Below are 14,168 nucleotides of genomic sequence, written 5' to 3' on the forward strand. Positions count from 1 at the left end.
GTGTGAGCCACAGCATGCAGACAATGTAGGTAATTAGAAGACTCTGGATGGTCGCACTCCAAAACAAAATTGGTGCCTTTATTCAAAAAATCACAGGAGCACTACAAGTGACATCACAGCAAGAAGCAACAACAGCTAACACGTTTCACACTACAGAGAGTGCTTATTCATAGCTTATTCATTGTAGTGCTCCTGAGATTTTTTTGAATAAAGGCACCGATTTTGCTTTGGAGTGCGGCCGTCCAGAGTCTAATTACCCACATTGTCTTATAATGACTAAGCAGGGGTGTTCTTTTAAAAGATGCCCATTGCAAAAAAAATCTTGCTTTTAATTTCAATCCAGCTCAGGCAAAATGAGAGACGAATCTGACACCTTGGTATTCTTTTTCTATGCTTCTACCTTCAAAAGATCACCTTGACCCTGAGCAAAAAGCCTTTTCTTGTCTTGTAAGCCAGATATACAGAGTTAAAAATAAAATTTGAACTTAAAGTAAACCTGTCAGATCATATAACTGCATGAACCAACTTTTAAACATCCCACCAAGAATTAACAAAAAGCCACATACTTTAAGGGTAGATAATCTCGAAACCGCCTTAGTTCATTGAGGGTGATATAAAGTTCAAACAGAGTTTCCCCAATAGCATGGGTGACCTGAGGCTCTTCATGCTCTGATGTCTTTAGGTTTTCCATTATAATGCTTACTTCATCAGCCACCTATAAAGAAAAAAATAATATAACATGCAAAAGCTGACTGTGTCCTGGAGATTCCTCGCACACAATTTCTCCTGGAGCAACTGCAGGTAAAGGATTGTGTATTTGGAGCTTTTTGATTTGTGTGTTTTGTGTTTTTGTGTTTTTTTCTGTTGGTTGAACTGGATGGAACTGTGTCTTTTTTTCATTTAGACAAACTATATAAAACTATGTAAGAACACAGTAGTCATGTACAGTGCCCTAAAAATGTATTAAGCTCTTTCTGATTTCCTTTATTACATTTGTTGTATAACATGAATAATAGATAAAGATTAAAAAAACATGTCTTGCAAAATATTGGAAACAGCCTATGGTGCCCAAAGATTATGTTAAAAGCAAACTGAACTTTATCATCATGATAGGCTCACCTGTATCCTCCAGAATAATACCTCGAAGTTTAAACAGACATGGGATCCATGGATTCGGTATTTGTTTGTAGACTAGCGGGTTCATGGACGACTTCATTTCTTCCTCTATTCTTTATTTTCTATTTTTTTTTTTCTTTCTACTATGCCCTTCTTTTAGTTTCCATTTTCCCTTATATTCTCTTTCTCTGCCATTGACATGGTTGTAATCTCAGGTATTTGATCCCTTTTCCTTCCCCTCTCATTTCCCTTTACCTATCCAATGACAATTCTATTGTGCTCACAAGCGTGGCTGTTACAGATTTCTATGATCTTACATTTACTCAATGCTGTTTTGTTATACTTGCTAGTTCTGCAATAGTTGGCAATATTATATTTTTTCATTTAATAAGGCCCATTATTGGGATGTATGCTCGCTGTTCTTTGTATTTGATGTATGACCCTCCTTCCATGCTCTGTAAAAGTCCTGTGTGCCTTATTTGTATGTAAACCTGAGATAGGTTTATCTTTATATTGCTTTTTGGTTTAGATATAAAATTAACAATGTCCAAAATATGCAATGATAGAGGAGGGGGGCCAATATTTTTTCACAATACTTAATTATTTTTACCATTGGTTAGGCTACAGCAAATGTCATATTTGAAAAGATGCACCATTGGATAGCAATAACAATATGTTTCCCACAGATTTCCAGTCTTTACATTCATTAGTAACACCACTGAGTATGCCTGCATAATAATGCTCTCCTGCTAGTGCCAGTTTAGCTATAGGTGTGAAAGAAACATAGCATATACTATAGATCATGAACTGTTGTATGCTTCCTATAACTACCATACAGCTTCATAAATCAATCTGTATATTACTTATCATGTGCAATGTCTCCGTTCCACAAAGAAGAGACATCCTGAACTATCTACTTATATTTAGGTTTACTTTGATATTACCCCTCTAGGTGGAAAAACTCTTTTTTTTGGGTTAAGGTTATTTTAACTTTTCACCCTACAATGTACAGCTGAGAATAATTTTTTTTTTTTCAAAAATAGAATTTTTATTAGACAACAAAAAAGGGTAAGGCGCCAACAGTACAAAAGGGCTGTAAATATTTCTGCAAGATACAGACCCTATAAACAGTGCATAAAATAAATGCAAGCATGCCATATTTCCAGCTTACGTAATAGCTTTAAACATTGGGTCAAACAGTCATATCTCAAGTGGCGTACGTTCACAAATATTAAATTCCGTGGAAACGTCAAGCGGCAAAGGGCTCACCCTTATTTCTTTTTCACCTTTTCTAAAGAACATAAACACTACTGGTGTTGGAGGTATGTCAGGGTAAGGGAAGGGTTCTCAGCTTAAGGGGATGGAAGGGAAAAGAAGGGGGGGAGGGTGGAAGGAGAGTGGGGGAGACATGGTGGTGGCGGGCAGGCTGAATAGTAGCTTGGGGGGGGTTTATGACCCAAGGAGGCTTGTCCCTTCAACAGAAAAAATTAAGATAATCCATTTATTCCAGGTTTTTGTGTAGGTCTCACGTCTGTGTTGCGCAGTGATTCCTCCATCTTTCTTACTTCCTCCACCTTCCTCAGCCAATGTGCAGTGGTTGGTGGGGACTGTTGTTTCCAATAAAGGGGTATACATGCCTTAGCTGCATTAAGCAAGTGGCGGACTAGTGATTTTTTGTATGCTTTGGCCGAGATCTTTGAATAGTGTAAGAGGAAGAATGCCACCTCCTCCGGGATGTTATATTCCGTGAACTCTTGTGTGATACGGCGGATGTCTCCCCAGAAGTCTCTCAGTCTGGGGCAGGGCCAGAAGATATGCAGCAGTGACCCTTCCTCCTCTCTGCAGCACCAGCCACAGTCCGAGGAGGTGGGGAAGCATTTCTAGAGGGTGTCAGGTACCATCTGGATAGTCATTTTAAGTTTGTCTCTTGTATTTTAGTACACAGAGAGGATTTTAGTGCAAAATTGATGATACATTGTTTTTGTGTCATGGAGAAAGTACAGTTCAGGGCCGCTTCCCATCTGGTCAGACAAGTCAGTTGTGGTTGTTTCGTGGGGAGTATGTTTTAGATAGTATGTGAGACATAGGGTCAGTACCTGGAAGTGTGGGATGTAGCCCAACCAATCTGGGATCTGCCGCTAGAAAGGTAAAAAAAGCTGGCAGGGACTCCGGTGATCCCAGCATAAAGGATTGTTGGTCTTTCTGGAAGGTGAGCGACAGAGGGAAGCCCCACCATTAGGTAGGGTTGTGCCTCCTGACCAAGTCCAGGAGCGGTTTCAAGAGAGCTCGGCACTGCAGCATCAGCCTGGAAAGGTCTTGCAGGATCTTCACAGTGCCGCCATCAAACTCCAGCTCGCCCGCCTCTCAGGCCCCACGGGCAATGATCTCCTTGTGAGTGTAATGGTGGAGTCAGCATATTACATCCCAGGGTCTGGAGGGAACGGACGGGTGCGGACCCAAGGCCCTGTGAATCTGGTCGAGCTCTACTCACTCCGGGAGCTATTCGCCAGCTACTTTCTTAAATATGTCCGCAATCGTGGCTGACCAAGTCAGTTGGGCCTGTAGCCGCTGGTAACCCGCAAAGTTGCAGGTTACTTCTTCGGTTCCGGTCTTCCATTTCCTCCATTCGGAGCTGGAGCTCTACCGTCGCTTAGCATGACAATTCTGGAAGGTCTCCAAGGCACCGACCCTCTTGTCCAGTGTTGACAGGGAGGATTCGCCTGCCGTTAGCCTGGTATGTAACGTCTGGGCCTCTTGTTTGACAGCCCGGAGTTCCTTCTTGTGCGCAGCCTCCACGCGACCTTCCAGGGTCTCGATGTCCGACTTTGTTGGTAGGGTCTGCAATATGGCTTTCAGTTCAGCATCCAAGTCAAAGGCAGGTGCGGTGAACTCCTCGGGTCCATGGATGGAGCCGGCGGAGAATTAGAATACAGCACCCGGCTCACGGATCCCACCGGCGCTGCCGGAGCCTCCACTAAAGCTAGGCCTGATGAGTGCGGGACACGTGGATCTATCTTAAATTCTGTTGACTGACTGGGAGAGCCGGAAAAGTCTTTGTATCTCACCGCTGGACGGGGCTGCCGAGACCAGGCTGGTCTTCTTTTTATTCCGCTTGTTTTCCCGCTTCTTAGCTGACAGCATTATGTAAAAATAGAGCTGGGTTAGCCAGGGTAGGCCGTCTCTACTCGTCTATGTCCAAGCCACGCCCTCATAAAAATGTATTTTTGATGTGGGTGTGTGTCGGTAAAAAATTCAGCCCACCTCTCTCTTGATTTTGGAGAACCCGAGATCTCAGTTGATATCCTCACTGCATCCCTATGATCATGTAAGCCTTTAAGGAAATTCCCAGAATAAGGTTACTTATTAAAATGCACCCTGGCAAGAGGGTATGCTAAATAGAAGGGCTTATGTGCAATTCACCTGCACCTCAGGTATTTACCTAACATGTAAGGGGAATTAGAGTTCAGCATTAATCAATCTGCATGACAAAGATAAAGATGAATCCTTTGAAAAGTGAGAAGCGAGATCAAATGATGGAACTGCTGCATCTTATGAATCATTGGAGAATCAAGCCCATTACGTTAATTAAATTCATTAGCACATGTTATTATTCTGAATAAAGGATTGAGCTAGCGATATCAATTAAAGCAGCACTTGGTGTATGATGAGGTTAAAGTAAACCACTTCCTAGTGCCTGTATGTTACATCCAATTTTTTATTTGGCTTCAAGGGTGCTTGTGATGGGAAGGGGATGATTAAACATCCTATCAACAGAAAATCTGACTGATTTTTGCCTAGTGGTATGACCTAGGATCTTGGCACCCTAGAAGCCACCCTACCATTGAGTTTTATTGCACGGGGATTGCCTACTTTACAGTGTGTATATTGGAAACATTTTCACTTTTACACATTTTAGAATTTTTTAGCAGCATACAATTTGTTCCATTATATTAATAATGTAAAATGCTGAGGACATTTTAGGTACAAATACCCCTGATTACACCTCGTTAGTACCAAAAAGTGACTTACCAGTTTTTCTAGCTGTCGGTAAGTGATGCTAAAGTAATCTACCTTGACAATGCTAGGGAGAAAGGAAATATTAATCAATATATACATACACAAACTTTAGGTAACCTTAAATAGGCCTTATAGTTGTATACAATGCAATACATAATATTACCTGTACCTCTCGGGATCAGAAAGTCAAATATCAGAGCATTTATATCTGCCCCTTTAGAGGGAGGTATAATAGTAGAACTAAAGGTAAATGTTTCCTGAGCTGCAAATATTTTGAGATATCACAGCATTACGGCTTTTGTGTGCAACTGAACTGCGTAAAATCCACAAAGTCCACAAGAACTAATCCTGGCCCACTGACAGCCAGAAAAAGGAATCTTTGAGTCCATGATTATAAGTACTGTATATGGTATTGATCATGGTTTATGGTCTTGATACTATATATGAATGCTAATTTAAAGGAGCTCACCTGACAAAGAGCTTGTTGTACACATTTTGGCTTTTCTCCACATCTTCATGGACAGCATCTGATAACTTCACCAAGCTCCTCAGCTGTTCCACATCATTCTATAATACAGAAAATGACATTACAAAGAGATTGAGAAGTATTTTGACCAAATAATTTGATGACTAGATAATTCCCTTCCACATCCTACTGTGTATCAGTGGAATTTGCAGTAAAACCTTGTACACATGGGCCGAATGTTGGGAGACATTGGCCAGTTCAATAAAAAACGCCCAACATTTGGCCTGTGTCTATGTCAGCTGGTCCAACAGAAGCTGGCTGTTTGGCCGCCTTCTGTCGGACGAGCATGCTGGAAAACCGGCAGCTGACCGGTTCCCGATCCGCAATCTCAGTAACTGGCTAAGAGCGCTGACAAGAGTGTTGTGATAGGGAAGCCCTGTCAGAGCATAACAGCTCAGTGGGGGAGATCGTTGAACTAGCATTGAATCGTTAGTACAGTGGCTCCAACCAGAGCTGTCAGGTTTTTTTTGTTCATCCCGCTGGGTTGAACAGAAAAAAAAAAACCATTAGTGTGTACCAGGCTTCAAAGCTAAATTCACCCTTTTTTTTCTAAATTCCAGCTCCTCTATGTACCAATATTGCACTACTGTACTTTGCAGAAATAAAACAGATTTCCATTTATTCTACACACACACTTACCTCACTCTCTTCATAGCCATTTAAAAACTCTGCTCCGTTACTTCTGCTCACTTCCTGGACAGGCTTTAGGTCATGACACATGAAGGAGTTGACTAGCTGATCTCATTAGCACACACTGAGTATCATCTACCCTTAGCTGGTCAACTCCCCTCTAAAGTCTGACCAGGAAGTAAGGCAGAAGTAATGGAGCAGGGTTTTTAAATATCCATGAAGAGAGTGAGGTACAGTTCTGTAGAATAAATGTAAGCAGTTTATTTTTGCAAAGAAATACATTAATGCTACGTTGGTACATAGGGAAGCTGGAATTTAGAAAAAAATAAAAGAAAGGTGAACTTAGCCTTTAAGTTAAAGTTTACTATGGAACAATGTGAGTGTTTTGTCTTTGGCACCACCCCCTAAAGTGCAAGGATGGACAGAGTAGGTGGACTAGTAAAGGGTGGAAGGGCATGCAAACATTTTAGCCTTCACTCTGTCAAATCAGACCATGACTATTTCCTGAATTTTGCTTCTGAGGCATGGCAGAACTTTGATGGCTGCCTTAAAATATTCCAAAAATATATTTACAGATCTCCTCTCTACCCTCACTGTGACTGAACGGAGAGGTTGCACAATAAATAGCTCATCTCTCACTCTGCTCTCCTCCTAGAGGCATTCTACTCCACTGTAGTGAAGGAAGGTTCCTCAAGCCAGGCATCGCTGCAAATCCACTAATGAAGAAGTATCTAGCAGTTTCAGCCTGGGCAGGCCACACCCCCAACGTGTTTCGCTTGCTCTCCTGGAGCTTAACTACTTCCCGCCTGTAGGACATCATATGACATCCTTGGGTTGAAGTGGTAATATCTGAATGATGCCTGCAGCTACAGGCATCATTCAGATATCTTTCATTTCAGCCAGTGATTCCCTGCTATTAAGCGGCTGGGTTGCTTTTACAGGATGCCCCCCTCCTTTTGCCCTCTGCTGCTGTTTCGGGCTCTCTCGTGAGATTGGTAAACTAAATTACCAATCCAGCGACAGTGCTGGATTACCATAGAGCTGGCCGAGGACCATATGGTCCCCGGCCAACTGTATGACCCTGGGCGACCGGAAGCGACATCATGACATCACTTCCGGCTTTGGAAGATGTAAACCCTGACAATTTTTTTTTCCTATAAAAGCAGAGATCGATTTTTTTTTTATCTCATGCTTTTCAGGGTCTCATTGACCCCAGATGTCTCGATAAAGAGGACCTGCCATGACTTATTTCTATTACAAGGGATGTTTACATTTAATAATAAAAGTGATAATAAATAAAGGGACAGTGTAAAAATTAAATAAATAATAATGAAAAAAAAATTGAAAGATCCCTGTTCCCTCATGCTCACACACAAAATGTAAGTTGTGTCTCCTTTTTTTTTGTTTTGTTTGTATGGGGAAATGTTGTAATGAGATAAAATTTGTATGGTAATTGTTGAATGTATGTTTTAAAATATAAAATAAAGAGAAATTTGAAACAAAATGTAAGTTGCATGCGCATATGTAAACGACGCTCGCACCATATGCGAGGTATCGCTGTACACTTAAACCTCCTCTGTACTCTAAACTGGTAACCTCTAAAATGATTAAAACTCTAAAATGGTACGGAATTCCCCAAGTACCGAATTTGGTGCCATTCCAAGAGTGTGTGCAATTTTAAAGCGCGACATGTTAGGTATCTGTTTACTCAGTGTAACATCATCTTTCACATTATACAAAAAAATTGGGCTAAATATTGTGTTTCCCTTTTTTTTTTCAATTCATTAAAGTGTATTAACAAAAAATTGTGTTTGAAAAATTGCTGCGCGAATTCCACGTGACATAACAAATTACAACTATCACCATTTTATTCCCTATGGTCTCTGCTAAAAAAAATAGATAATGTTTGGGGGTTCTGAATAACTTTCTAGCAAAAAAATTATGATTTTTACATGTAGGAGAGGAATGCCAGAATTGGCCCAGTATGAAAGTGGTTAATCGTGGGTCCTCCACTGAAGCATCTGATACCAGATCAAAGTCAGGTACTTACACTGCTTGCAATTAAAAAAATTAATTTCATGATGTATTAATTTTAAAGCTGCATTTTTTTGTGTCTTATATAGTTTTAGATTTTATGCAACACAATATATAATATTACCTATAATGCTGCGTACACACGATCGGAATTTGTTGGAAAAAGCACTGATGGTTTTGCCAACGGAATTCTGAAGGGATTTCGCTGAAGCTGTCTTCCAAATTCACACCGAATTCCGACCGTCAAGAACGCGGTGACATACAACACGTACGACGGGACTAGAAAAGGGAAGTTCCATACCCAGTAGCCAATAGCTTCCATCTCGTAGTTGAATCTGAGCATGCGTGAATTTTTGCGCTTCGGAATTGCATACACACAAACACATTTTCGGATAGGAATTTTCAAAAAATTGAGAACATGCTCTAAATCTTTTGCTGGCCGAAATTCAGCCAGCAAAAGTCCGATGGAGCATACACAAGATCGCATTTTCCGACCAAAAGCTCTCATTGTTCTTTTACTGGCCGAATTTCCGATCGTATGTACGCGGCAAAACTCACAGGATCAGAACATCAAATATCAGAACATTTATATCTGCGCCTTAAGAGGGTGGATATTTTGAGACATCAAAGCATTACTGCCTTTGTCTGCAACTGAACTGAAGTTCATCTTTAAGCCACCTGTAGGGACTCTAGGCTTGAATTTGTGATATTCATTAGTGCTGTACTCTTAACTTAGAAAAGGCATTCTGTGTAAGTGACATATTTTCTGATTGTATGTGGAGGATGATGGGAATCTTATATTAAGCTGCTTTATGGGTATTTACGCAAATAATTATTATTATTATTATTCAGGATTTGCATAGAGCTTTACAATCAAAAGGGAGACAGCACAGTTACAATGCAATAAAATACAAGCGAGTTAAGAAAGCTCTGCTCATAAGAGCTTACACTCTAATATATTTCACAATTAATTTGATCCAGTTTACTATGAATACACTATACATGATATAAGCTACATTGTTTGTTTATTTACTCGCTTGGGGTTTGTTAATGAATCCATTCGACATGAACAGCAGTGAACCTTTGGACTTACCTTTTCCACAGGTTTGTAGGACATGTATGTCTTTTCATACCATTCTAGTGTGCCTTTCTGAAAAACAGAAGCCAAAGTCAATGATTTGGTAAACCAATCCCCAACGCATTAATTAATTTCACTGAAAGCCAGCATTTAACTAAATGGATATTTAAAAAAAAGAAAGGATCTCCGCTTACTCAGCTCTCCGTGACTTCAGCGTCTCCAACTAATGTAAAATAATTAGGTTCATGTCATTTGAGAAGAGTAAATAGTGAAGTCAATGAGCCCAGCATTGGATGGTGTGGGGGTGCACACAGAATATTGTACAGAAGTGTACACAGAAGACATACAATGGCATGCAGTGGTCTATTCATCCATTCATGGCTTGTCTTTATTTTGCAGTAAAATGGGGTGATATTATCTAAGTGTTGAATGGAATTTTGAACAAACATGAATGTAAAGGCAGGGATACAAACAAGAAAAAAAATAAATAAATGAAATGCTTCATGGTGGAAGGAATTATAAAATATTAGCTAGATGGTATAGATTTCCAGTAGATATGTATAAAAGTCCAGAGAGCAAAGATATATTTTGAAGATGTGGTGGGGCAAGAGGCACAATGTCGCACATTTGGTATTATTGTCCTGGGGGGTCCATAGTTTCTGGGAAAAAATATGTAAAATATATGCGGTAATGACAGGTATACAATTACAGCCTGACATATTAACGTTGGTCTTATCAATGATTACAGGATCCGTAAAGAATATAAGTAAGGGTATTCTAAACTACTTTTTAACTGCGGCACGTACCATTATAGCCAGAAAGTAGAAAAGTAGGGTAAACCCTAATCTGAAAGAATAGGAGATGGGCGAGATGTGTGCCCTGGAGGAGAGGATGGAGATTGAAAAAAGAATAAAAAAACGGATGATGACAACATGGCGGATGTGGACAGAGTTTAGCACTTTACAGGCTGGCTGGAGGGAGTTTCTAGATTAAGAATGGGAGATCGGTATGAAAGAAAGAAGAGATGGAAAGTTTTGCCCCCCCCCCCTTTTTTTTTCTTGGAATGAATTGAATGAATGGATGAGTAAGAGTGGAGGAATGAAAATAATATATGGATTTATTATATAAATAGAGATATGGATCTAGATTCAGATAAACAGATAAATGAGGTATAGGAATAGATCAATGAAATGATAAGGATAGTAGAAGTTAATCCATATTTAATGATCGCTAATATGTGAATGTATAAATAATTAGTAAAAAATGTTTTGTTAAATAAAGATATAAAAAAAAAATGCTTCATGGTGCATGCATTTCTCTTCCCATCATGAATAAGCATACTTTATAAACTTTCATTTCTGTGGATATTCGATTATTCTGGAATTCAGGTGGTAGAAGGGCTGTACTGCAAGCATGGTAGAGGTTCTATAAAAATCAAATGATTGCTATAGTGGGGCCGATTCCTATTGGAGCCAGAACAGGGTCCCGGGAGAGTCCGTATGTCCAGGGAGAGGATAAAAAGGATTGGTCCAGATATGAACTTTAGTTTGCCTGAATAAAAGGATCTATCAAGAGCTAACAGCCAATGTGTTTTAGTATTAGCACAAATCCTGCTTTATCAGGGCTTTAATATAACAGAAACAGATTTTTATGTTATTTTAATTATACCAATGTATCAATTCATGAATTCCATAGGAATAATTAAAATAATATCCTTAATGTATTTTAATAATATTTTAGTTACAAATAAAAATTCATACCAGGACCAATTTCTGTGTCTTGAAGCTCCATACGCATCAAAAATTGCATTGTATGTAAAAAATGTACACTATATTACCAAAAGTACTGGGACGCCTGCCTTTTAACCACTTAAGCCCCGGACCATTTTGCTGGCCAAAGATCAGAGCACTTTTTGCGATTTGGCACTGCGTCGCTTTAACTGACAATTGCGCGGTCATGCGACGTGGCTCCCAAACAAAATCAACGTCCTTATTTTCCACCAAATGGGGCTTTCTTTTGGTGGTATTTGATCACCCCTGCGGTTTTTATTTTTTGCGCTATAAACAAAAACAAAAAAAGAGCAACACTTTTGAAAAAAAAATGGAAAATTTATATCAAATACTTACCGTAATTTTCCTTTCCTGATGGGCTCCATGGCAGCATACGTGTGGGTTAGCCCCGCCTCCATAATTACCCAATAGGACCTCTACTCCCATAAATCTTTGCTCCAAGCTGCTATCCGTGTTCCGTAACTAGCCTACTCCAACATTTGAGAGGGAACTCCTGCTGCCATGGAGCCCATCAGGAAAGGAAAATTACGGTAAGTATTTGATATAAATTTTCCATTTTCCTGACAGGCTCCATGGCAGCATACGTGTGGGATATAACTCGCCAAACACACCCGGGTGGGCTAAAAATGTTGAGCAAAGAAACTAGAAATGTATTTTTCATTGTCCACTATCAATACTTGTAAACCAAAATTAACAGAAGAAAGCGCAGCTGGCTCTACACAATAATGGGAAACAAAAGTATTAATTGAAGACCAGGAAGCTGCTCTACAGATAACTTCTGGTGCGACATGTCGAACTGCTGCCCAAGAGGTCGAGATGCCCCGAGTTGAATGAGCCGTCACTGCCTCAGGAGGAACCATGCCCTTTGCCTTGTATGCCCTTTGAATCGTTTGGACCACCCAAGATGAGATTGATCTTACTGATGCTCGCATCCCTTTATTTTTGCCATGGAGAAGGACAAAAAGAAAGTCTGTTCGTCTGAACGAGGCTGTAGCGTCCAAATATTGCTTCAAGGTGCGACCAACATCCAAGGGATGAATCTCTTGGTTGTCTGACATTCTAAATGTAGGTAGCACGATCTCCTGATTTTCATGAAATACTGATGTAACTTTTGGATTTGACCCAAGCATAGGGATCAGGACCACTCTGTCCGGAAAGAAGGTTAGAAATGGTTCCACAGACCCAAGATTCCTAATTTCCGACACTCTTTTGGCTGAAGTTATTGCCACCAAAACACCGTCTTGATAGTGAGATCTCCTAAAGACAGGGGAGCGTCCAAACTTTTTCCAAGATCAGAAAGAAAATCCAGTACTAATGGAAGGTCCCATTTGGGAAACCTGGGCCTTTTTTGAGGCCTAAGCCTGATGGCTCCTTTAAAGAATTGTTGTATTAATGCATGATTCGCCCACGAAACTCCTGTAAAGGCTGAAATGGCTGAAACTTGTACTCTCAGAGAACTAACTGCCAGAGACAAGTCTAACCCTGACTGAAGGAAAGACAAGATATCTTGAACTGCCGGAGAATTATATGAATTTGACCTAGAAGACATGTGGACCATAAACCTGGCCCATATATGTTCGTATACTTTATTGGTACTCTTCCGTCTGGCACTAAGAAGGGTTGGAATCGCTTCTTCTGGGCAACCCAGAGCTTCTAGCCTTCCCCTCTCAAGAACCATGCCCTGAGGTGTAGACAGGATGGGCACGGGTGTAACAGTGTGCCCTGGGACAGTAGATCTGGCCTGAGAGGCAGGGGAACTGGATCCTGATAGCTGAGGAGCAACAGCAGAGGAAACCAAGGCCTGTTGGGCCAGAATGGTATTATCGCAATGATCTCCACCTTCTCCCCTCTGAGCCTCCGAAGAAACTGTAGGATTACAGGAACTGGAGGGAAGGCATAGGCTCTCTGGAACTTCCAACAATCCGTGAGAGCATCTGTCCCGAATGCCTAGTATCTGTGCATCTTGCGATTGTACGGCGAAGCGAACAGATCGACCTCCGGAGATACTCCCATAGTCAGAAGCCACTCGAAGACATCCCTGTGAAGGGACCACTCGTTGTTGTCTATTCTGACCCGTGACAGAAAATCTGCTTGAACATTCTGGACCCCTGGGATGTATACAGCAGAAATGTTGACCAAATTCCTCTGAGCCCAGCTCATTATCGGTTCTACTTCTCGTAATAGAGACCAACTGCGAGTCCCTCCTTGTTTCTTTATATAGGCCACCGCAGTTGTGTTGTCCAATCTTAACATTACTGACGACCCTGCCACCAGATGGCGAAATGCTATGAGCGCTTGAAAGGCTGCTCTCAACTCCAGGATGTTGGAGACCACACACAGCGACGGGAACGACCACCTTCCTTGAGCTACTTCCGTAAGGCAATGAGCGCCCCAACCTTTGTTGCTGGCATATGAAGTTACTATTACCCAAGAAATGGGGACCATCGAATGATGGTTGCGTAGATTCTTCCCTTGAAGCCACCAGAGGAGAGACATCCTCATCACTGGAGTAAGGAGTATGCGTTGTGTTTGACTGGACGGAGTCCCATTGTTGCAGAAACCCTTTCTGGAAGGGACGAGTGTGCCACTGGGCCCACTTCACCATAGGGATGGTGGCCGTCATTGTGCCAATCACCTTCAAACATTGTAGAGCCGAAAGATGAGATGATTCCCAAGCCTTGTGAATCCTGTCTCGGATCACACTGATTTTCTCCTCCGGTAGGGAGATAGTGCCTTTTAATGTGTCGAACTGAGCCCCTAGAAACACGATAACTTGAGTTGGAACCAGATGGCTCTTCTCCAGGTTCAGGAGCCAACCAAACGTCTGCAGAGTGGAGATGACTAAACTCTTGTGTTCCAGAATTTGATCTCTGTCCTGAGATAATAGGAGCAAATCGTCCAGATAATGATGGAGACGAACTCCTTTGACTCGTAAAAGAGCTACTATCGCTAGGAGTACCTTGGAGAAGACCCGAGG

The 14,168-nt window shown here is 41.1% G+C and overlaps 1 protein-coding gene across 1 annotated transcript in view; it reads right to left on the reverse strand.

Moving 5' to 3' along the window:
• The window catches only part of BAIAP3 (BAI1 associated protein 3), a 554,780-nt gene that overhangs the window by 87,577 nt on the left and 453,035 nt on the right, over positions 1–14,168 (reverse strand). The window contains exons 18-21 of the mRNA XM_077449095.1: positions 9,417–9,473; positions 5,603–5,700; positions 5,146–5,197; positions 567–715 (exon numbers count right to left, since the gene is read on the reverse strand). Of these exons, the coding sequence (XP_077305221.1) occupies positions 567–715; positions 5,146–5,197; positions 5,603–5,700; positions 9,417–9,473 (356 nt within the window). The remainder of the gene's footprint in view (positions 1–566; positions 716–5,145; positions 5,198–5,602; positions 5,701–9,416; positions 9,474–14,168) is intronic.

The sequence above is a fragment of the Lithobates pipiens genome, unplaced genomic scaffold (genome assembly GCF_037356315.1).
Source record: "Lithobates pipiens isolate NorthernLeopardFrog02 unplaced genomic scaffold, aLitPip1_a1.2 Scaffold_22, whole genome shotgun sequence".
NCBI lineage: Eukaryota > Metazoa > Chordata > Amphibia > Anura > Ranidae > Lithobates > Lithobates pipiens.